This window comes from Lycium ferocissimum, unplaced genomic scaffold, assembly GCF_029784015.1.
Source record: "Lycium ferocissimum isolate CSIRO_LF1 unplaced genomic scaffold, AGI_CSIRO_Lferr_CH_V1 ctg5730, whole genome shotgun sequence".
NCBI classification, from domain to species: Eukaryota; Viridiplantae; Streptophyta; class Magnoliopsida; order Solanales; family Solanaceae; genus Lycium; species Lycium ferocissimum.
Genome location: NW_026726096.1, coordinates 23510 through 49105, shown reverse-complemented (window position 1 = coordinate 49105; position 25596 = coordinate 23510). Strand labels below are relative to the sequence as shown.

The window sequence follows — 25596 nt, the reverse complement described above, 5'->3', positions numbered from 1 at the left end:
TAGTCGATTCCAATTGGTATCTGAATGTCTTTATCTTAATCACCCACTAATCTAGCAATTTATTAGTGGGTTTTGATCATATAAACTTGAATTGTATATTCCACCTTAGAATTTCCCATTTTACCCTTATGGGCCCGTTTCCCCAACTTTCATAGGTTGGATTTGACCTAATTTAGAAGCTTAGAAATATGGGTATTGTTCTTCATGGTTTCTAATCTAGATTACGCTTATAACTAGACATTGAGTATTTCGAGGTGCTACGAAAGGGCAAGGCAATGGTGTGGTTGTTCGTGGCTCCTGTTCAGCATTTCAGGTGGGTTACGGCATACCTTATAATTAGACTTCGGTTAGTATAGCATATGTAGGGTTAGTGATTGTCGGAGACGGCAAGTTATGCCTTCGGGTATGAAGTTGGGATGGATTCTTTGGTTGGTATTGTTGTTGACTATGGCTTGTTACCTTATTGTGATTTGTTGGCTTGTCGCCACGTGATTGATTCTAGAGTTGATGCTTAATGTTTGCCTTATGATTCGGAAAGCGTATTTATCATCGTTGAGATCGTAGAAAAGGAAAGTAAAGTTATGATATTGATATTATGATTGAGATATGTGTCCATGAGTGCCACGATTGATTCTTATATTCTTATTGGTGTTGTTATCATGCATACACTCATTTATACATATATTGGGAATAGATGCTTAGTCTTCTTATCATGTTTAAGATATGGTTATCCCTCACTTATTGGTATTATCTTAGACATAGAAAAGAACTTGACTTGTTATTAATATCGAGAGATGTGTCCATGTGTGGCACGATTGATTAGATATGTTGTCTTCATTCATTGATATTATGCAGTGTCCTCAATATCATCTTTCATGATACCCTGATATGAATACTTAGTGACTTATTCATGATTGTGAACCCGTATCTCTCACTTATTGGTTATTGACTTGTGAAGAGGAAGGAATTGAAATTGGGATATGTGTTCAGGTGTGGCACGGTTGTCATTGATATACTCTTGTTGGCATTGATATCATGCATGCATTCATACTCATATATTTGAATCGGATTGCGCGCCGCAACACACACACACACACACACACACATATATTGGACCGGGTTGCACGTACCGCAATACTGACTGGGATCGGATTGCACGTTCCGCAACACTAACTTGGATCGGGCTGTAAGCCACAGCAGGTAATGGACTTTGCGGGTGCCCCATGGGTCATGACTGTCAGAGCCTAGACATCATCCGCCCGAAGCGTGTGTGTATCATTGCATTGCATTGCATTCATATTTCATTCACTCATACATCTGATTTCTAGTAGTAGTTATTTATTGTACCGTATGGTGTTCGTGATGATTGTCTTCCTGGTTGGTTACTGATATGAGATTTTCGTGTGCCTGATTAATATATATTCGGAAATTGATCGGATACGAGGAGTAAAGACTTTCTCCTAGGTGGAGACTTAAGGATCAAGAGTGACATTGTTGGTTGTGCTAGTGTTTATGGTTATTCTGTAGAATCGTGGAAAAACTTGGCAAGACTTGTGTTTGGGTGCTTCACCATAGGCTATGATTTGGTTATTGATCCTTATGTACTTGAGTTGTTATTCTTGGACTGTGTGGTGTGTATACCTGATTGTGAACATGTCTATTCTTCAGTCTCTTTCTTTATATATGTTAACTAACTGTTGTTAGCCTATGATTCCGGCCTATGATTCCTACTCTATGTGTTGTTTGTACTGATGCTACCTTTCTACACTCCTTTTTGGGGCGTAGAGTTTGAGACAGGTTTCGTTTCTACTTCCGACGCTGATTTTGGAGGCCTGGCTTGGGAGTATCGAGGGTGAGAATCTGATGAGTCGCGGCCTGGAGACTCCTCTATCCCTGTCTTTATTTTCTTCCATTCAGACAAATGTGTTTAGTATTTGAGACTTGTATATTCTAGACATTACTTAGTTGCTCTTGTATGAGCCAGACCAATTCTATGGGGATTTTATTTATATTCTGCATTTATGATTATTATGATTTCAGGCTTCTACTTATTCTGCTCTATTTACTTTATTGTGGTTTAAATTGATAATTTGGGAAAGGGTTCGCCTGCCGAGGTGGGAAATGGTAGGTGCCTGCGCGACTTAGCGAAATTGGGTCGTGACATGCGCTGACTTTGTCGGTTGTTCCTCCACCGGCAGCACAGAAAGGGGCTGATCCCTTTGCCTTCACTAGAGAAAACTTCCGGGACATAGCCATCTAAGCAACAAAGGCCGAGATGTAGGTTGGCATTATCATGGAACAGATCTGGAAGTTTGTGGCAAAAGAGATTAAGGTGGCCATTGAACCAGTAAAGGCAGCGATTAAGCGGTCTCATGAGGTTATCCAGACCAGACTTGATGGTTTTAAGATGAGATTAGCTGCAGTAGAGGGGGAAGGATCCGGAGGTGATAAAGGCCAACTTCGGGATGAGCTTGCTAGGTTGAAACTAGAGGTGCAGACACTGACAGCACGAGAGCAGGTTGTGTTGGAAAATCCTATTCCGACAACTCAGGTTAACTATGAGGATCTCATACAGGTTGAGAACTTGATAAATGAGGATGATGATGACAATGACGACTCTGCTATACCGAACAAGGGCAAGAGAAATTGGAACGGCGTGGATTCATCGGGTGAGGATCCAGAGGAGGTGACTCTGAGATTGCGCATGATGGAGGATAAAAGTTTGCAGGTGGCTGTGCATAACTCTATGCTTGGCGCTTATCCTAATCCTGGGCCGGTGCCTCATCCGGGGCCACCCACCGTCGGAGTCGACGCTGCCCGGCCAGCCCATCTTACCAGCTAAGGTAATTGTTTCTGCTAATGAGGAGACAACTACAACTGAGGCTGGTGCTGCAGCTCTATTTGTAGAGGCGGCACAGTCTCAAAATGATCAGAGAGCCTAGTGCGCCTCAGGTACCCCCTTACCCTTACTTATGCTTATTTTGATGCATTGGGGACATTGCATAGTTTTTTAGTTGGGGTGGGCCTAATGGAGTTGTTGAATGTGTATATATGTGTTTAGGACCCCCTCAGCTTTTCTTTGCTAGAGTTCTTTTCCTGAGGAGTTTAGTTCTGTTAAAACTGGCATGTTTAGGTTGTTGCTTAGATAGAGTAGAGTAGTAATGACTTATATGGTAGTGGTTTTGAACTTATGGCATGTTTTGTATAGTTGGTTGAAATTTGTAGACCCCTCAAAAGCTTTGATGCGTACTTAGGAACTGCTAGTGATTGACGTGAATGATTCTTTTTATGACATCATGGTTATTGGGGTATTGTGGATGATGAATGATCGCTAGCAGGTTGTATTTGCATTAGCAAAAGAGATTCTTATGCCAATGTGTGTGTGAGTTGTTAGTTGTGTTCATGCTCTGCATTTACAATCTAGAACTTTCCCGATTTGTCATGCTTGAATTCTAAGGATAGTTTGGTTGTTGAGATGATCTTAGGCTTTCTTTGTATAAATTTAAGTCATTTTGCCTTATAAGCCTTAGCTGTTCATGTGTATATGATCCCTAGTTTTTCCCCTTTGAGCCTTTGACCTTTTCCTTGACTAGCCCCTAACCAGCCCATACCCTTATTTGAAATAATTCAATCTTTGCACCCGTTCCCTCCTTGACACTATAAGAGGCTAAAAGCCTAAGTTGGGGGTGAAACATGTGCAAAAGAAGAGGCCTAAAGCCTAAGTTGTGGGTGGTATGAGTTACCTAGTAGTGGATTCGACGTGGTTGCTGTAAAAAAAAAAAAAAAAAAAAAAAAAGGGGGAAGAAGAGAAAAATCAGAAAATCATTGCACAAAAAAGATAGTTAATACATGGCAGTTTTTTTTACACCGCATCGAGGGTGAAGGAGTAAAGAGAGGGAGGAGAAAGGCAAATAAAGGAAAAGAAAAATGTAGTGTTCAAGGAGGGTGAGTCACTAATACCCAAATATATATCCTGTCCGTCCCTAATCCTACATTACAAGCCCAGAAAAAGTCCTAGTGTGATCACAACCGAACAGTTTGAAGTTGAAGACATCGAAAATAAGGGCAAGCATATGGCATTTTCATTTGTAGTACATGAACTTCTTTGTGAGTGTGAGTGTTTCTTTTCTTCTTTGTCTTTGACCTGTTTATTCGTATACATACCTATGTGGGACATTCTTTGGTCTGTGAGGGCATAAGAGTTGAAAATGTGAAATGTGGAACGACCAACCAAGGTGGCATTTGTGTGTCCATTGATATTTCCAATAATTTGTGTGTCCATTGATATTTTCGATAATGTGATGTCATAGATTGAAGCTTCACTGTGAGTCTTAACAGTCTTGAGTCATGTATCATATCGTTGATCCTAAAATGAGGTGGCTAGCTGTGAGAAATATGCATGCCTGTAGTTCGGAGTCAAAACCATTGTAGACATTGTTACTTTGTTGTATCTAAGTTTAGTTGAGTCATTTGTGTTGTGTTACTTGCTTGAGGACAAGCAAAGACTTTAAGCTGGGAGGGTTGATGTGCCGTTAAATTACGGCACAATTAATGCCTTTTGATGAGAAGTTTTCCTTGTTTTTAAGCAAGCAAGTGTCATTTTGATGTGGTTTTGTGTACTTCAGGTAATTCGAGGTTGAAAGGACAAAAAAATGAAATTGCACAAGCTAGCACAAAAAGATGGAGAAGTACGGACCGTACTTATTTGTATGGGCAATACTCTTAGGCGTAATTGGCATGGCAAAAAACATAAGCCCAACTTTTGGATGTTGATGATTACGGACGAGTGTTACGGTCCGTAACTTTTTTATACGGACCGTATCTTGGTTCATAATTTGAGGTGAAGAAGAACTGAAGGAAGAAAGATACGGACTGTACTTCTAAATATGGTTCGTATAAGTGGCCGGTAAATCTTGACCTAGCCAAGGAGTCAGTGACCGTAATATTGATATACGGTCCGTATTGAATTGTACGGACCGTATCTTATGCCGTCAGGGGCAATTTTGTCAGTTGTAATTTTATGTTTCTGAGAACTTATAAATAGTTTCTCGTAGGGTTTTATTTATTATTCATTGTCAGACTTGTCTTTTGACTGGAGAGCATTGAATACTTTATTATTTTGAAGCTTTTGAGACAGAATACAATTTACATCATCTTCTCTATTCAATATGTAAGCTTTATGAATTCTTTAATATTTTGTTGTTTGTTCTTCAATATGAGTAGCTAAATTTCATACTAAGGTTTTTAACCCAGGATGGGTGTTATGTGAATGGGTTTCTATTCATGATATATGCATAATGGCTTATTAGGGTATTATTTATTCTTCGTTCTTCATTACTAGTTGATGGTTGCAAACATTAACTTAAGCCATAAACTTTACTTTACTCGGGAAAGTGAGTAGGGTTTGGTAGGAATAAATAACAAGAACTCAGGGCGTTAACCCTTATTTAATAAATTCGCATAGGAATAAGATGAATTTACTTGGCACATATTAATCGTTCTTCATATCCTCTTTTATATTTGGGAAAATCATAAAGAGAAATAGTCCTTAATTATTGTAAAATACTAGGGATTCAATTAGAGGTTAAGTGCATTCTTATAACAATCCATTAGAAGCATATCAAGACCAATACCCATAGCATACACTTCATCTAAAGGGGTACACAACCTTGGTTTCTTTAATCCATTTATTACAATCAAAAGCAATTTAGTTAGTGAACAAACAATCCTTTACAACCTTTATGGAATACGAAATTAGACTGCAAGAAATTACTTAACTAATTTAGTAACCTTTTTACACCCTATTCACTATGGGATTCGACTCCAACCTAGTTGGGTTACTATATTTGACATCATCCGCTTTACGCCAGTACAAGTTCATAGTAGACACATGTAGAATGTAGTCCATCCCAGTCGAGACTTGGGCATTACAACCAGCTAGTGTGGTATGCTTCATGTCATTCGGAGTTGCCCAGTCCAGAGTTTTGCGTATATACAGATGATGGGTAGGTCGGGGCCTTGTCCCGACCATAGTATAGTCACTACTCTTTAGAGGCTTGTAGACGTTTCCTGTGTGTCCAGTATTGTCAGTATGGTGGCTTTGTCGGCCCTTGTATATATTCCCTTTTGGCTTTTGTTGTTTGTAGACTTGCATGGCGACCTTGTCGACCCGCGTAGCGATACTTATGTTCTATATGACGGGATGATCCCGCTTTGGTTGAGTTGATCGTTGTTCACAGATGTGTTAGCATATGGCCTTGTCGGCCTAAGTTTATGATACCACACTTATAGATAACGATAACACAGACTCCCTGTAATACTATTATTTAATTAATAAAATTTATATTTTTGGACGAACAAAGCAAAGAAGAGCCAAGAAGTCCTAATCTAGGAAAAGACTTTTCTCAATTACCTTCATTTTAATCTCATGTAACTTCATAAAGTGTGGACCTCAAGAAAGGAATGGTAGTTGCAACTGCAAGAGCAAATATAAATTCAATGAAATACAATGACACGACATGATTACATGCTGCAGATGCAGAAATCATTTTTGGTCATGATATTTGAATTTTAGGTCATTGAAATGTTTAGTGCTTTTTCTGGATCAATTTACAATTGATGCTTTAATGAAAAAAGACATATTGGAAAAAGTTCTATTTTAAGGAATGCACTATTGATTCCTTTTTATTTTTGAATTAGTTGAGGAAGATACTATAATTCAACATTATTTGTAGGTCAACTGGATGAAATTTGGCATCAAAATATAACTACAACATATTGTATTGGTAGTTATATACCTTCTCAGAATGTTGTTTGCTAAGATGACAACTCAAAAAAATTATTGAGAGCAGACTGTGTGGACATCTTTGACCTTTCAAGTTTATGTCATCAGAAAAATTAAACATCAACAGATTTGAGATGACACCATAGAAAACTCAAAGTTGGTGATTCACATAATGTAAAATTGTAATTAAATATTAAACTATTACTTTGTTTGTAGTGCAGTTATTATCTCATTTTACCGTACGCTTAAGCTATCCAACATCTTTAGATATGATCTGTTGTGTTTTATGTGTGCTTAATGTAACTGCCCCAAACATACCCCTATAAGTTCTATCTCAGCAAATTAATTTTTGTTTACCAGATAACAAAGCAATAAGATTATAAATTGCTCTCTTAGATAAAAAGATGGAGATAGATTAACTTGAGATTGAAGATAAGGGTTGCTTAGGCACTAATTTTGTGATTGAGGTGATCCTTTAAATAACATATAGTAAAATCTGTTAAGACCAAAGATATGACAGATTGCAGTATTTGGTATCAAGTTAGGTAACAACTTCACAAACAAAGGAGAAAAAGTACTTAGATCTTGCATCAGTAAAAACAAACAGCTGCAATAGTAGATGTATCTGGAATCGTAATGTCCTGTGTCTTTTCTTTTTTTCATGAAACTCTATTTATCTACTACTCTACAAATCATGACATATTGCATTTGTTACTACTACAATCTCTTTATGGATAAAAGAGTTTTATTTTACACATTATTTAAGCTGAATATTTCTTTTTCCGTATTTAAATCTCTACAATAAGAATTCGTTCACTTCTCAGTGCCCCAAAATAGACGCTTGTCAGGTTCATTAGAAGTGCCTAAACTTGCTCATATGTTTGACTTATGTGTATTCTGTGGCCATATGCAATGTTTGTATCCCACATATAGAGACATGGAAGCAAGTCGATTACATTTTACAACCTTGAAATCTCTTCCAAATGAAAAGAACTTTGGGGATTAATTTGATTCATCTAGAGAAGATGTATATTTGTTCCGTGTATTATATCTAAATTAACCAACTTGATTTTAATCTAAGTCAATTTTGGTGCTGACATCTTGTAGTAAATATTAACAATATTAATCAGTAAAACAAACAAAGGGCTAGAATTAACTTTTCGGATGAACTCTGCATCGTGGCAAGCTACTGCCTTGAAAGCAATTTCGGCCCGACTCCGATGCAAATCGTTAAGGCCGGTCGCTCCCCAATGTTTCACAAAGACTACCAAACACCTGCACTAGTGGTTGGAAGTTTGGAGTTACACAAAATCAATTTCCCAAAAACAACTCAAGTGGAAAGATGAGAAGAAGGAATTTTTCTGTGTGTCAACATTTTGCCAAGAAGATGAGTTTATGTAGGCTAAAAATTTGAAGGGTCAAAGAAGGACTTAATGAGCCATTTACCCAACCATTAAAGAGGACTTAATGACCATTAACTTGGTCATTTGAACCAACCAATAAATCAGCCATTACGGAGAATTGAAGAGGAGAGAGGATAATTTATTTATTTTTTGCATTACACAAAGTTATTTCCAACAATTCCCCACTAATGCAAAGATAAAGAGTAAGAACGATTCTGGGCAAAAAAAAAGGAGCATGTACTTAAGTGTCAATCTCTTTCGATTTGAGTTGACACGTAGTGAAATGAGGGAACAACTAATATCCACAAAGTGAAGTGCTCTTGAACTGAATGGACATAAGTTAGGACCCCGACAACACATACTATATCCTTAATTATATGCAAACTCCGCGAGACTAACACAATGCTTTTATGGCCATGCACCAAACCTCGGGTCTCATGAATGCTCTAGTAAAACAGCCCAAGTTTTTCATGAAAGGCGCCAAACCTTTACACTCACGTAGGTGATTCTATCAAGTCTATCTCAAATAGACCACCTTAAGGCTATGAAATCATTAAGGTAGAATAAGCTCAGCCTTCTCATATCAAGCAGTGAATCCATTCAGTGCTTCTCAATAACACCACCACAACGGGTTATGGAAACATTAAGAGTAAAACTCTTGTAAATCCAACAAGTGCGTCTCAAATGCACCCCCACAACGGGCTATGGATTAAGAGTAAAATTCAACGACACAAAACATTACCACATGCCAAAGGGATAGGAAATTTAGTGTAACTTGACGGCCTATATGGCTTCGTTTTATCACAAACGGATATCCACTATATTACCTCACCCATGGGCTTTAACCCTATTCTCCTCGACGTTTTAAGGATTATTTTCTTTGCCAAATTTTTGTTAAAGGACCCGGCAAATTTTAATTTCTCTTGAAATTACAAATCCCAAGGAAATAACACCAACTTCAACAATTGCTAGACAACATCATGTCTAACGCAAATAAATCTCCTTTTTCCGTTGCACACACTGCTCTTAGCAATTACAATTGCCTCCTGTAGTCACAGTGTTAAGAAACTGGCATAGCTTGTTCCCCACAATGACACATCTAACAATATTGTAGCTAAAAATCATCATATACAAATAATAACATGTGGGTTATTTCAATACTAAAATATGCGCTTGTAACACTCTTTTAAAGCATTCTCAAATATGCAAATCACATTTTTTTCATGATGAATATTGTTGTCATTTCATTAACCTCCCACTATGAATACAATACAAGTCTGAAATTCACTAATACACTATTTGGATACAGAAAAGACAAGAATAATAAAGGTATAGAGGGAGAAGGGTGTTGCGGATCAACCAAACTGCTCATGACGATCTCCTGTAAGAACGGCCTCGGACTCAAGCAGCTTTGCCGTTTCCACTTGTACTCGGAACCAAATCTATACCACAAAGAGTGCAGCAAGTGTAGTCTGAGTACGGGAAAACGTGTACTCAAAGATATCTCATAGATCAACAATGAAAGAAGTAGTGACGAGATTTACTTAAGAAAACTTCTTTAACCTTACCAATACTCTTCCACCGAACAATGAATATTCAAGAATAAAAGGTGAACCAGGCATCAAGTAAGGCTAGATAATCAAAGAAGCACATAGCCAGATAGAGAATGGATGATGTGATGCAATGAAATGTTTCTCAATTCCCAATCTTCTCCAAACCTGTATATACACGAAGATCCACGGTAATCTTCGGGAGTCGTGACCCATAGGGGACTCGCAAGGTCCATATACCCATTGCGGCGTGCAACACGATCCATATACCTATTACGGCGTACAACCTGATCCATATACCTGTTGCGGCATGCAAACCGATCCAAACACCTCAATACCCTCAAATTAATGGGCAAGAATAGCTATATATGTATGAATGTTTATGCAAATCTATCATAGCCACGAACTATATGGAATTACTCAACTAGTCCAATTACACAAGTATATAGGTTCAATGAAATGATATGAGCACACAATAAGCGACCAAATCAACTAATTATCAGCTAATGACCACATGCTTTGACATTCTCATATTACAATCCATCACTACATAATCAATTACTTTTCCATTCATAACACTGATACTCGTATCAATGCCCGTCACAATTATTAAGCCATTAGCCACTCAACAAAGGACAAGCTAGAATTTTTATGGGTTATTGAGGAATTGTTTTGTCATGACCTAAATCTGAATCTAGGCTAAGAAAAGTAATCAACAATACACTAGTCATTAGGCGAACCCTCTAAGCTGCAACATGCTAATAATGTAGAATTGGAGAAGAATGAATATTATTAAAGTTGTCTCAAATAAATAAATAAAAAGTACAAAAAGCATAATAAAAAATAGTGAAAGTCATTCCATACAACCCAACAGAGACTAAGTCATGAAGCATTAGAATTTGAATATAGTTGATACAAGTCATAACTCGATAAACTAGACAAACTAAAAATAAAGGATAGGAGATGAAGTTGCCTCAAGAAACTAGTGGTAGCTCACCTCAACTAGATAGAGGTGACAACTCACTATAATCACTGGTCAGCAGTTGGATCTCCGCCTATTAGGCCCGCACATACGTAGTAACTGTGAGTCTAAAAGACCCAACAAGATCATTGACTCGCTCTAGCAACCTACCCTGGGGCAAGTATTTAGAAATTCATGGTAGTGCATACAAATACCTCCTCAACGCCATACGAGTATAGATATGAAATACAAGTAAATTAACTGGACTATAATCATGAATACAAATATAAAAGTAGACATGTGTGCAAACTGGTAAATTTTCTATGGTTCCATAAGTCATTGCTCAAGCTCAAACCCATCTGGCGGGGCGAGGGTACGCTTACCCAAGCTTACCCAGCTGTGGTGCCATAAGTACGTACGCTCACTCAAGCTCAACCAAGTGACAACACATATTGGATAATGTGTGCCGTTAACAGAGTGATAAAGTGTGCTAAACAAATAAACATAATAGGTAAACAACATTAGTGCAAGCAGTTATTCATTACCTTTTTTAATTAGTGCAAGCATTGATTCATTAGTGAAGGAATTTTACTACATTACATACTTTTTCTATAATCATGATGTTCGGGTCAATATGCGCGCACGTCGACTAATTTCACCAGGTACATGTTACCTCCCATCAATATAAATACAGTCAAACCTCTCTATAATTGTCATTCGTTATAATAACATTTCACTATAACGACCTGATTTTCTCTGAAACAGATTTTTCATGTTATATTTTACTTCCCTATAACAAAGATTCTACCTATAACAGCAGTGACATTCATTATAGCAGTACACTTTTTGTAAAATTACTTCTTTATAACAGCCATAGTTAAATATTGTGTAATAATATTATAAGAAATATATTATATATAAATATTAAAATATTTATGGCAATCATCATTAATGTCATGCACATTGTAAATTTCAAAAGACAGTGGATGCAGGAGGTGACAACTGTTGATGAAGATTCTCAACCTACTGCTATTTGGGATGAGAAAGAAGAGTCAACTGTTAAGCTCTTAGAGAACTTTCAAGGGAAAACTATTGAATTCCTTTTTGCTGAAAGTATGCACAAATTTTTCATAAATTTAATCGTTATATTATCACTGAGAGCCTGAAATTTACGAGACAGCCTACAATTGTACGTAGAATTCTTACGTTAAACTTGAAATATATCTCAATTAATTTTAATGCATACGTTCTTTAGATCGGTACGACTAGTTATGAATTTTTATTAGTCTTTTTAATTTTTAATTAATGAGATATCAAAATCAATTGAGATATAAAATGAACAAGTATATTATTTTCGTTTATAACATTAAAAAGTATAGAAAATTAATTGTTTGCGTACTTTTGTGTATAACGGCTAAATAAGATCTAAACATCAAATGTCAGTATACATACATAACATCACCTCACTATAGCAGCCATGAAATTTTCGGACAAACCGTTGCCATTATAGAGAGGTTTGACCATATTGGGTAACTGTATCCACCAAAACTTAGGCAGATGATGAGAAATCACCAAATGATATTTACTTCCGCTGGGAATTGAACGTGAAACCCCATGGTTCGTTCTCAACCCACTTTATTCACTATATTACATCCTAATAGAAAATCCAATACTTTTTTTTTTTTTGTAAGCAAATGTTGTATTGATACCAAAAGTGAATATTTACAATGCCAAACAGGTTCTGACCACCCATTTCTCAAAATCCATTAGACTTCGTAACAGGAATAGAAACTAGACTACCCTCTCACTAGTTAACTATTACAAGCAATTCATATCAAAACTATAGAGTAGCATTAAGAAAGAAATAAACCATAGCACTTTTGATCCAAACTTAAGGAAAGTGCTTCCAGATGTCCAATGTTGCCTTCCACTGCTTCTAAATTCCAATACATTAATTCTAGTAAAATTCCATACAGTGCACAACACAAATGCGAATATAATTTTTTGCAAAATTACACACAAGAAGTAATAACCAAACAGTGAAGCGCATATCGTACGATGTCAGATGTAGCAAGAAGTAACAATCAGATAGTATAGCACAGATCATACAATGTCAGATGTAACAATAGTAAAGGATGCCATTGATTAGAAATATCAAACATTAATTCTTCATTACAATATCCTTCAAAAAACACATCACCACGAGCTACTATATGTATGTTCTAGAGAGTCACCTCGCTGCTAAGGTTGACCAATTTTTACATATGCGGAAGAAATATTTCTAATCACTTATCTTGATGGACACTCCATGCATCTCATGAAGCTTCTGAAGTTCCTCCTCCTTCTTCTTCTGGTCTTGTTTCTTGCTCATCTTGTTCTTGCCGGTAATACAGAACAATCAAGTACCTACTCAAACAACAAAATTGAAATTAACATCAAAGAAGAAGGTAAACTCAAAGTAGGCTAGAAGGGTTTTAGCAAAAACAAGCAACATATCCTCATAGATTAAAAAATGATTTTTACCTATTAGTGACGTTAAAGCATAGAGGTCAGCAACAACGGTCTGCCGATAAGGATCTGCCTAATAGCACTGTATTTTCCAAAGATATCGTACATCTCCTCACTTGTGATGTTGAAACAAAGGTTTCAAATGTACATCATACGATTTACCTCTGGCTGTAGTCGAGTATTGCCCTTTTGGAAGTGACTTCTACTTTTTGTGTGTCAGAGTTAGAAAGTAGGCCAAAAAGAACATTCATACGACATTTTATATTTATTTTCAAAAATTAATTATTCTTGTTTCTTATATATTTGTTAATTTTCTTTCTTTTTTCATATTCAGTTTTCTTCTTGTAAAAATCCCTACATTGTATGCTAATATAGTAAACTTACATTACATGCTAATGTAGTAAACTAACTGAAAGCCATAACATTAACATAATAGTAACATCTAAATAAATTAATAATTAATATAAGAAATCTACTTATAAATCACGATTGAATTTTATCATAACAGTAAACCTTAGTTAAAAAAGATATACAGAAGTTCATGCAGTTTTGTAATGTTCATATTCAACATATATACGAACAAGGCAATAGAATTGCAGACTATTTGGCAAATCTTGCATTGGACAAAGACAAAAAGCTAGAATTCCAAAACTTTCCGGAATTACGAAGCACAGAAAGAAAGCTAATCAATATGGACAAGATGCAGCTTACAAACTTGAGGATCAGAACCAAGAAGATTATATGATGATCACAAGCCTAATAATTTGGTTCTACTGGACACAAACAAGTGATATGGAGAAAGTAGTATTAATTCTAGATCATGTATTAGTTATTCTTCTAATTCCACCCACCACAAAGCATATAAAATCATAAAATGATAACCAATAAAATAATATATAAACCTTCCTTATATATAATGTGACACATTTTTCTTTTTAGTCTGAATGATGTATTTTTATATTTAGAATCAATTTAATTTTATGAGATGATTAATAGCCACACAAATATCTAACGCTTGTTTTAGGCCACAAACTTTGAAGGTCTTGCTTTCCTTTTTAAATCCGTAACTAGTCAAATGGTGCCACATAAGGACGGAGGGAGGATCAATTTTAGGGGATTTTATGGTTATTGACTCTTTTCTTTTTTATCTTGTTTGTCCCTTTTTCATAAAGGAATAGTCAAGTCCCCTTTGATCGAACCATATTAAACCAACCTTTTGTGCCTTTGTAAGGTCGGATCGAAGTCTCATTCCACCCACGACACAGAAAATTAAATCATAAAACGATAACCAATAAAATAATATGCAAACCTTCTTATATATAGTACTCCCCCGTTTCAATTTGAGTGTGTTATTTTCTTTTTTAGGCTGTACATAGTACTTCTTATATATGTAGTACTCCCCCGTTCCGATTTGAAAGTGTTAATTCCTTTTTAGTATGTCTCTAAAAGAGTACATCTTTTATATTTACTAAGTTGATACGTCAAATATGACAAATTTAAAAACACAAGATTCAAAGAATATTTTTAATACATTACACACATTTCAAAAGTTTCTCTTTATTTATTAAATTTCATGTCAAGTTAAATTAAGACACTTAAATCGGAACGCAGGACCAATATTTTTTTTAGGGGAATTTATGGGTATTGACTGTTGACTCTTCTTTTTTAATTTAATAAAACTTGTTTGTCCCTTTTTCATAAATAAAGGAACCATATATAAACAAACCTTTTGTGCGTTTCTGAGGAGTGGGATCGAAGAGAATAATGGCTTCTCAGATTGCAAGGAGAGTCCTTGGGCGTAATCCATGTGGTGCTAGGAGGTTTTTCTCCAGTGAATCCAATTTGATCCGTGCTACTCTCTTCCCCGGCGATGGTATTGGCCCTGAAATTGCTGAATCCGTCAAGCAGGTCCCTCTTTTTCTCCTATCTTACTCTGTTGATTTCCAATTAGGGCAGCCCGGTACACTAAACTGCCACTATGCTCGGGGTCCGGGGAAGAGACAGACCACAAGGGGTATATTGTATAGGCTATTTTCACGGCTCGAACCGGGATCTCCTGGCTGCAATTTTACCAGTTACACCAAGTTGGCTCCCCTTCAGTCTATTGATTTCCAATTGATGCATAAATTTTGTGAAGTTCCCGTTATGTTGTTTGATGTACTCTTTCCTTGTTCATCTTACATATTCTATTAGAAATGGTTTAAATATACCTCTCGTGGTGGAGGGGTAGGAAATTTTAGTGGTAAAAGAACAAATAGAGGGGAGAGATGAAATGGGTTAGGGGCGCTGAGGTGGCATGCCATATGTCATTCACCTCATCAAATGTTAGTATCATATATGATTGGATGTCTAACTTGAACAACCGTAATAGAGGAGGGATATATTTGAACTAAAGTTCAGGAGTATATTTAGACCGAAAGTATAACGAGGGGTATATTTAAACCATTTCTCATTGTAAGGGGTATATTTGGCCCTTTTCCGTTATTTAAATGAAAAAAATGGACAAGTAAATATGTGCTCCTAGCTAGGAGGATATGGAGGTTGAGGATTGTGGTAGAAGGTTAGTAGGTAGTCGAGCATTGTCTGGTTTCCCTTGTCAGTTACATGTTATTTACTTTGCTTATTATTTGTTGTTGCTACTCTTCTCTTCTATTTATTTTTAGCATGACTGCTTCACTACTATATTTCCTTTCCATACTTATTTTTGATGCCGGGGGTAGGTGGAGGGGGTAGGTGGGTTAAGGGAGTTTCTAGTTTGCGAGTAGAGTCTTGGAATATTGGGACTTTATCGGAGAAGTCCATTTTGAGCCGGTAAGATTCTTAAGAAGGGGGATTAATATACTTGTATCCGGGGAGACTAAATGGGTAGGATCCGTGCAAAGACGTCAGACGAGTATAAGTTTACGGTTCTCGCAGTAGGTTGAGGGATAGGAATGGGGTAGGCATTTTAGTAGATAATGACTTGAGAGACCGAGGGTAGGGGTTAAGAGGGTCGATGATAAGATGATGACGATTAAGTGGTCGTTGGAGGGTTTATTTTGCATATTATTAGTTCGCGCCTCAATAGAACTTGGGAGAGGAGGAGAAGAGACGTTTTTTGGAGGATTTGGACGAGATGGTGGGAGGTATACGCACTTTCGAGAAAACATTCATAGGAGGAGATTTCGATGGACACGTCGGGTCGATTTCGGGGGATATGACGATGTGCGTGGAGGTTGTGGTTTCGGGGACGGGGAACGGAGGAGGAGTTGCCTTTGTTGGATTTCGCAAAGCCTTTGAGGTGGTATTGTGATTCGAGTTTCTAGAGAAGAAGGAGGAGCCACTTGGTAACCTTTCGTGGATTACGTCGCTAAAAGGCATAATCAACTTTTTGCTACGCCCAGAAGGGCGATAAAGATTTGCGTGAAGGCTGCTGAGTGATTAGAGTGAGAGCCTAACGACACAACGTAAGCTGCGGTGATGGACTTGGAGATCGAGGTGAGGAAGAAGAGAAAGAAAGAAGGTTGTGGATGACAAGCTTCAGGATCGAATGGGGGAGTTTGAACATGAAAAGCGAGTGCCACGGAGATGGGGGAGAAGTTGAGGGGGTATGGGAGCTTAGGAGAGTAGTGGGGAGCGGCAGAAGCGTGTGGGATAGGATGACGATTGCGTTAGGGGAAGCGGCTAGAGAGAGGTGCGGGGTCTCGAAGGGTAGTCGTTACCGAGCGTCGAGGGCGGTGGTGGAATAAGTTCGAAGAAGGTAGAGAGGAAGAAAAGGTGGCGTATGCGAGGAGTTGTTGATGAACCAAGGGATGATGAGGAGAAACGGATGAATAGGGAATTGTATAAGATGGCGAGGAAGGAGAAAGTTAGAGGTTACGACGGCGAAAACAACGACTTTTGAACGCACGTATGCGAAGCTAGAGGACAAAGGCGGGGATAAGTTGTCTGGAGCTAGCGAGCGAGAAGGAGTTGGATCGGGTAGAGTTGGATCGGTGGTCATCGAGGATGGCGGTGCGGTGGAGGACGGCTCTCGTTAGACAAAGATGGCGATCATACTTCCACTTTGAAGCTGCGAACGACGAAGGGGATAGAGACATTGTGTTGGGAGATTTTGGAGTACTGCGAGAGGTGTCGTGATTTTAGATATTGTAGGAGTATAAAGATTGAGAAGTTAAGGGTGTTGTTCGTAGGATGAGTAAGGAAGAGCGGCCAAGCTCGACGAGATTCTGAGGGAATTTTGGAAGAGGCTAGCCGGCGAGGGGCGGTGCAGGTGGTTGACTCGGTTGTTTAATGTCATCTTTAAGACGACTAAGATGCCGAAGAATGGCGATGCGATGCAATGATTCCATTATCAGTACAAGAACCGAAGCGACGTTCGAAAGTTGCAACAACGAGGGATCGGCCCCGTCGCTAAGCCACATTTTGTGAAAGTGTGGGGAAAGGGTGGTGGAGATGAGCGTGCGAGAGACGTGTACTATTTCGGAGAACTAGTCGGATTATAAAGCCGGCGCGCCGTCTGAAGGCTATTCATCTTGCGGAGACTGAGTGGAGCAATATAGGGAGAGAGGAAGAGGGACTTACGCGTGGTGTTCATCGACTGAAAAGACGTACGACAAAGTGCGAGAGAGAGGTTCTGGAGATGCTTGGAGGCTAGTGTGCACGCGGCGTACATTAGGCGATCGGACATGTACGATGAGCGTTACCGGGGAAAGGACTATGGGAGGAGACTCGGAGCAACTTCCGATTACGATGGGGTTGCGCACTGTGGATCGACTCTTGGCCCATTTTTATTTTCCTTAGTGATGGATGGATTGACGCGGCAAATTCAAGGTGAGGTGCCATGGTGTATGTTGTTCGCGAATGACATAGTCACGATTGACGAGACTCGCGGCGGAGTTAACGCGGGCGAGGTTTGTAAACAAACTCGCGGAGTCTAAAGGGTTCGTTGAGGTAGGATCGAGGCAGTACTTGGAGTGCGAAGTTCGAGCGATATGGTGCGTGAGGTCGACGTGGAAGTGAAGCTCGCACGAGGTTATACGGAAGATGATAGTTTCAAGTATCTTGATTCATGATATACAGAGATGGGGGAGGTTGATGATGACGTCACACACCGTATCGATGCGAGGTGGATGAAATGGAGGCTTGCCTCCGCAGTGTTGTGCGACAAGAAGGTGCCACCAAAACTCAAAGGCAAGTTCTACAAAGTGGTGGTTAGGCTGACTATGTTGTATGGGTCGGAGTGTTGACCAGTTAAGAAGTCTAACGTTCAGAAGATGAAAGTGGCGGAAATGAGAATGCTGCGATGGATGTGTGGGAACACTAGGAGCGATAGGATTAGGAATGAAGTTATCCGAGACAAGGTAGGAGTAGCCTCGGGGAGGACAAGATGCGGGAAGTCGAGGCCGGGATGGTTTGGGTACGTGATGCGGAGAGACACAAATGCCTAGGCGGAGAGTGAGAGGTCGAAGGCATGGACGGTTTCGGAAGAGGTAGAGACAGGCCGAAGACGGGGGAGAGGTAATTAGACAGACTGGCGCATCTTGCCTTACCGAGGACACGACCTTAGATAGTAGGGTATGGAGGACTCGGATCGGGGGTAGAAGGCTAGTAGGTAATCACGTTTATCCTTTCTTGTTAGTAGTTGCGTTGATCTTTAGTTTCTTGTCCCTTGATTTCGCATGGTATCCGTTTTGCACGAATGGTTATCATGGCTTATTCACTTTCGTTGTTTTCATTTTCATAATTGCTTTGAATTGTTTACCCGTATCTAACCTTTCCTATGCTTTTTCTTGAGCCGAGGGTCTTCCGGAAACAGCTTCCCTCCCTAAGGTAGGGGTAAGGTTTGCGTACAATCTACCCTCCCCAGACCCCACATTGTGGGACTCACTGGGTGTGTTGTTGTTGTTGTTGTTGTACTTGTTTGATACCCTTCCCAGACTCCACTTGTAGGATTACACTGGATATGTTGTTGTTATTGTTGTTATTTCTTTATACCTGTATTTTGAGAAGCATGACAATGGGTTCTGTTTATTTGCTCAACATTTTTCCTTTAGACCGTCTATAATAATGAATGATGATGGTGACTGTGTTTCTATTGGAGCTAGGCTCTTTATTAAATAAATGGAGGTAATAAATTGTTGAATCTTATTAATAATTGCAGATTTTCAAGACTGCTGAGGTACCAATTGAATGGGAAGAACACTATGTGGGGAAGGAGATAGACCCTAGAACCAATAGTTTTTTAACATGGGAAAGTCTTGAATCAGTGAGACGGAATAAGGTTGGTTTGAAAGGGCCAATGGCCACACCTATTGGGAAAGGTCATCGTTCCTTGAACCTTACGTTGAGGAAAGAGTTAAATCTATATGCCAATGTTAGACCTTGCTACAGTCTACCTGGATACAAGACACGCTATGATAATGTTAATCTCATCACTATTAGAGAAAACACGGAAGGAGAGTACAGTGGTCTTGAGCATCAAGTAAGTCTCTTTCTAGAAAATAATTGTTTAACAAAACAGCTTCTTTTTTCTGGACATCGTCGAATTTCTTTGCATTTGGTATCAGGTAGTGAGGGGTGTGGTTGAAAGTCTCAAGATCATCACTCGTCAAGCAAGCTTAAGGGTTGCAGAGTACGCGTTTCACTATGCCAAGGCTCATGGAAGAGAGAGAGTTTCTGCAATTCACAAAGCTAACATCATGCAAAAGACTGATGGTCTTTTCCTTAAGGTCTATCCTTATGTCAGATGTCTCACTATAGTAATTTGTATTATAAACTTGCACTATGGTGTTGATTTTCTACATTTCTATCCAGTGTTGCCGAGAGGTAGCAGAGAAGTACCCTGAGATAAAGTATGAGGAAGTCGTCATTGACAATTGTTGTATGATGGTACAACTCATTGCCATTCTAGTCATTTATGTTCATCTTATTCAAAATCCTTGGATAAGTCTTATATAATGTTGTAATTTTAAAGTGTCGAAGTACTATCTGGTAACCTTTTTTGTGCATGACCTACTTCCCTTTTAATTTTTACAGCTTGTGAAAAATCCAGCACTTTTTGATGTTTTGGTGATGCCTAACCTTTACGGTGACATTATCAGTGACCTTTGTGCTGGTCTGATCGGTGGTTTGGGCTTAACTCCAAGGTATGTGATTTTTGCCTTTGAACATGTCTAATGTCCCATTTGAGTTCATTTTGCCTAAAGATTATTTCTCTTACAGTTGCAATATTGGTGAGGGAGGTATTGCTCTTGCCGAGGCTGTGCATGGTTCAGCACCTGACATTGCTGGAAAGGTAATAGGATTACTTGTCCCATCAGAATTTTTTTTTTCTTTAATCGTCTGATGCTTCTATAATCAGAATCTCATTTACCTATCAACTATTACCTGGTGACATAGATATCCCCATCAATCACCCAAGGTAAATCCCGTAGACCTGTTAGCAGTTGTTCATGCCATAATTTCTGTTCATCCTTTCCATTATTTAGCCCATAAACCCCTGAAAGCGTTGATGAGAATTTTTGTTACACTTTCCAGAATGGAGGAGAGAGTACCTATTTGGAACTCTAAACTCCTCTAACATCTTTTGTTCCACATAAAATTTCCCCCGTCTTTTTCCTTGACTTTTCCACCGGCCTGTTTCCCCCGAGTTGTTGTACTAGTTTTTCAGACCACTTCAATGTTGGATTCCAGAGAAGAAAAACCGTTCAGATTGTTCCACTTTCCAGTTAGCCCTTACCTCAACATTCTCCTTCCTGAAACATCCATTTATTCTGTTTCCTTTTCTCCTTTCCCCTCCCCTTGCCTGTGCTTATGTTCATAAGCATAAGTAGTCCCCAACTCTGACTTCTTAGGCTTGCACTTACCTTAAAGATTTAAAGTCCAATAGAATTTTCAGACTGCCTTAGTGTGCTTGAACCTTGGTCCAGGTGTCTGGCTTGACTTGAGTTTGTAAAGTACCCTTGTGGATTCTAACCAATATTTATTTATTTATTTTTCTGGACCCCCTAATTTTTCCCATAAGTGCAACAGTTCAATTTAAATCTGTAGAATGTAAGATTGGAACTGTGATAGTCTCTTGATGCATATTGTGTTAGTGATGTGATTCTGTAAGTGAATATCAACTTGGAAAGCCAAAGCTGTTAAAATTTATTTCAGCGGAGGAATTACTATTAGAGTTCTTTCATGAAATTGTTTTAAATCAAGATGATATTTATTTTGCTACTCTTGAAAGCAGTGAACTGCTAATTGGTATTACTTGCACAACGCTGTGGAGTACAGATATTTATAATAAGAATCATACTTTGATCTTTAAAGCTGAATCAATTAACTTAGATGAAAAAGAGAAGATCTTTGCTGGGCAATTTGAGTTCAGTTATTATGTTTAGTGACAATGTGACAGGTACAATGTTTGTAAAAGCAAAGAGCGCAAAACTAAATAAATAACAAGGTCCATGAGGCTTGAAGCGAAAAGCGAGAAGTAAAGCTCATGCTTTCTTGAAGCGAAGTGCACAATTTATGGAAAAGTTAAAAATACCAAACATATATAAATTAGTATTGTAATAATCAAAATGCAATTAAAGTTACTAATTTTAGCATCCAATATACTCCCTCCGTCTCAAATTATTTGTCGTGGTTACTAAAAATAGTTGTCTCAAATTATTTGTCGTTTTGGAGTTTTAAGGCACAATTAATTATTTTTTCTCCATTTTACCCTTAGTAGAACTTTGTCATTAATGGAGATGACACATAAATAGAGTAAACATGTAATGGAGAGAGATTATTAATTAGACATAAATAAGGGTTAAGTTAGTCAAATACCCCTCCTAATTAGTATTTCTTAATGGGCGTGTAACACAAAAAAGCGACAAATAATTTGAGACGGAGGGAGTAAATGATACCAACATTAGTCTAACCCCTCAAAATTGAGATTCAAAGAACTATCCCCTTCTCAGTTGAATCATTGTGCATATTATTGTTTGCCGCGCAACTTTCTCTCAAACGCATGGCTTCACCCATGAATAAGGGTAAAGTTAGTCAACCCTTCTCAAATGCACGTGCATATATGCTCGTCACCTCACATATACAGTATCTCCATAGACATAGTATATGACAAATAATTTCAATTTGAAAGAATTCCCTCATTGAGCTCAATCCTTAACTTACCTTGGATCGGAAGTAACTCTAGCCTTCTCGAACTGCGTTTCCTCTCTGAATGCTCCAAATAAGCTCGATTTATCCAAAAGAATTCTCTACGAGGTTAGACGAATCCATTGATATCAATTTTATATTCGTAGACTAGGTCAGGGTCAAAGTCGACCCAAAAAGTCAACCTCGAGCTGCTCTACTAGCGATTGTTTTTCTTAGAATAGTTAGGCAGAACCCTAACTGACCATTACACAAATCAAAACACTCTACTGGATTGCACTCTATCTACTGATATGTTGTTCTCCTAGTCTTCGTGCTGCATCCTTGAACTTGGATACATGTTCTAAAAAATCTTTGTTGGTTAAAGATCATGAGAGGTGGTAATGGAACAAGGCATCCGGTAGCAGAACACATGCTCCCACAGTTGGTCTCTTACTCTGTGTGTGTGAGTATTTATATTAAATAGTGGTCAAAATAACAGATCGAAAGTTGCTTGATGCGATTTTTTATCACAAATATTGATGTTGTCATGTTGGCTGATGGTGGTGGTTGTTGTGGGTAGTAGCTAATGGTGACGGTGACTGGTAGTAGTGTTTAACAGTGGTGGTTGATGGCGGTAGTTGGTGGTGGATGATAGTGATAGGTAATGGTGGTGGTGACTGAGAGGGATGGTTGGTTATATATAATGGTGGTTGATTGTGGTGATTGTTGGTAATGATTGATGGCTTTTGTGGTAATAGTGGTTGTGGTGATATTGTAAATGGTGGCTAGTGGTGGTGCTGTGGTGATTGAAGATGGTGGTGGTTGTAGCTGAAGATGGTATTGTTTGTGGGTGGTGGTGGTTGATAATAGTGTACAACGATAATGAAGATAGTGGTAGTTGAGAATGGTTGGCGGCAATGGTGCCTAGCGGCAAAAGTGGGTGGAGTAGTGGAGAAATGTATCTTTGCGGAAATCTTTAATGTTATCTTAATTATTCAGATGTATTCAAAGCCATTAAGTGGTTGTAAAATAAAAAAACAAATGCACATAATAATTGAGATCTTAAAGATTAAAATTCAGACCTAAAAAAACAAAAACATTTAATGACTGAGATCTGTATGAATAAGATTCAGACCTTCATTAAGTGCAAACAAATGAGGTGTAAGATAATGTCCAATCTAAATTGGACTATATGGATGCAACCATTATGTGCGTGACACTAAATTCGCAATAATATATGCTGCTAGAGGTATTCTTCTGCCAAATAACTGTTGCTTGGAATATTTTAGATGGCATTAGTTCAGTGAGTTCCGTAATTCAAATGTATTTCACTATTTGCTTCATCTGTTATGAGTTTATCATGCCAATGCTTATCGTTTCCTATTGAGCCCCCCCACTGTGACTTGACAACCGATTTTTTCTGTGCAGAACTTGGCAAACCCAACTGCTTTGCTTTTGAGTGCTGTAACCATGCTACGTCATTTGGAGCTTCATGATAAAGCTGATCGTATCCAAGATGCTATCCTAAAAACAATTGCGGAAGGGAAATACCGAACAGGTGACCTTGGCGGTACTTCATCAACTACTGACTTCACAAATGCCATCTGTGACCATCTTTAACATGCTCATCCATATGTATATTCAATTTTTGCAATGGTTGGACATAATGTGTATGTTTCAAATATACAATTGAAATAATTTATTTTGGTGACTCAAACAACATTACTTCGGGTTCCAAAGAAATCTGCATATTAGGACTGGAATTCATTGTCAAAGGAACGTTTCAAAGAACAGCATCCACCACCGTAATGGGTGACTGATATTAATTTGCGGGGAATAAGAGTTTTATCTTGTAATGCTTGTTGCTGTTCAATTCCTAATATCATCTTTTATTAATGATCATATTTCTAAGTTTGGTTTTCTTCAGTATCTTTAAAAAAAATGGTAGATCTGTTAGTTTTCGTTTCACGCAGTCACAGGAGGCATACTGTAATTTTAATACTAATGTTGACAAGTGAATGAAGATTGAAAAGATACTCTTTGGTGTCTGAACCTCATACGGTTTATACTTCTTGGTTAATATAGGTTCTCATGCATCATTTGTGTATGGAAATTAGATTACACGTCTAAACATCCAACTAATAAAAAGGAAAATGTGAGAGTTATATGTTCATTTCATTACATAAAAGGTGGGGAATGGAGAAAGAACTGGTATTTTATAATCAAGTTCGAGAATGTTGATCCTTCCTTTCGTTAGTTCTGGAGTAATTTTTTAGTGTTTGCAAAAATTGATTGACTTTTCTTTTTGACGTTAATTTTATTCAACTTTTGCAAAAACTCTTCATCAAAAATTGGTTGTGTCTTGAATCAAGTCCATCGTTCATCAACCTTCAGAGACAAATCGAGCAGAATCATCATTATATTTATGCTAGTTCACATACTCAAGAGAGACCAAACATTTTAAGGAAAGAACATAGGCAAAAGATTTGAAAACACCACTGAGTGTTCAAACCCTTGCTTAAACTCAAGCGTGAATGGTTCTTTAGACACATTTGACATTACTAATACAACAGGTCTACCTCTAGGAACAATGTTCATAATAAGAAGGATTGAACTATGAATCCTTCTAACTCGATCAAACTTAATTCATGTCAAGAACTTGAATTGAACTTTAAAGAGCATTCAACAAAAGGATAACAAATTCATGCCTATAGTCATACAAGAATTGAAATGAAGACAGAAAGGGAATGACCAAAAAAAAAAAACAATAATTGACATAACTCAACTTTTTTTCTTTTCAAATTCATCATATAAGTAAATAAATTTTTAAGTTGATAAAATGCTTAAGAGTACATAAATTTCTTTCTATAAGAAAAGCACTGGCGATGAATTAGATAAAAAATATAGCTAAAATAATTATAATATAGTCTTAAGAGTTAAATTGGTCAAAATGCAAACTTGAAGCAATAAAGATGAAACATTAGAAAACAAAATGTATACTAAATGAATTGTCATTCTTAGACTTTATATTCTCACTTATCATTTTTTTTTCTAAGTTTAAGGGCCAACCATCATTCGATAACTTTCTAAAAATCAAAAGATTTAATTTTTTTAATTTGTATTATTGGACTGATTTCTGAAAAATCATAAGGTCTTGTTATGTTACTTGTTTGATAACAATAATTATTACAAAGTATTCAATCAGAAATCACAACAAAGACATTTTAGGGCTGTTGTGGGACATGATGTTTTTATTTGGAAAATTTACATGGCATAACT

General features: G+C 37.8%; 1 protein-coding gene and 1 long non-coding RNA gene across 2 annotated transcripts; both read left to right on the top strand.

Annotated features, from left to right (window-relative positions):
• The first annotated feature begins 14907 nt into the window (after positions 1–14907).
• LOC132044983 (3-isopropylmalate dehydrogenase, chloroplastic-like) lies at positions 14908–24177 on the top strand. The gene is made up of 7 exons (XM_059435517.1): positions 14908–15114; positions 19349–19669; positions 19755–19916; positions 20002–20076; positions 20224–20333; positions 20410–20482; positions 23746–24177. Exons 1-7 carry the CDS (start codon positions 14971–14973, stop codon positions 23935–23937), a joined length of 1077 nt encoding a protein of 358 aa, XP_059291500.1. The 5' UTR covers positions 14908–14970; the 3' UTR covers positions 23938–24177.
• On the top strand, positions 15121–19343 carry LOC132044984 (uncharacterized). Its single transcript, XR_009412327.1, has 2 exons — positions 15121–15290; positions 18983–19343. It is a non-coding gene; the product is annotated as an uncharacterized LOC132044984 (long non-coding RNA).
• Positions 24178–25596: the final 1419 nt, after the last annotated feature.

Bases quoted from the DNA above. Each gene is read 5' to 3' on its own strand.
- LOC132044983 (XM_059435517.1), top strand. From the start codon at position 14,971: ATGGCTTCTCAGATTGCAAGGAGAGTCCTTGGGCGTAATCCATGTGGT. The intron at 15,115-19,348 runs GTCCCTCTTTTT...TAATAATTGCAG, and splicing joins TTGCTGAATCCGTCAAGCAG to ATTTTCAAGACTGCTGAGGT. The intron at 20,334-20,409 runs GTATGTGATTTT...TTTCTCTTACAG, and splicing joins GGTTTGGGCTTAACTCCAAG to TTGCAATATTGGTGAGGGAG.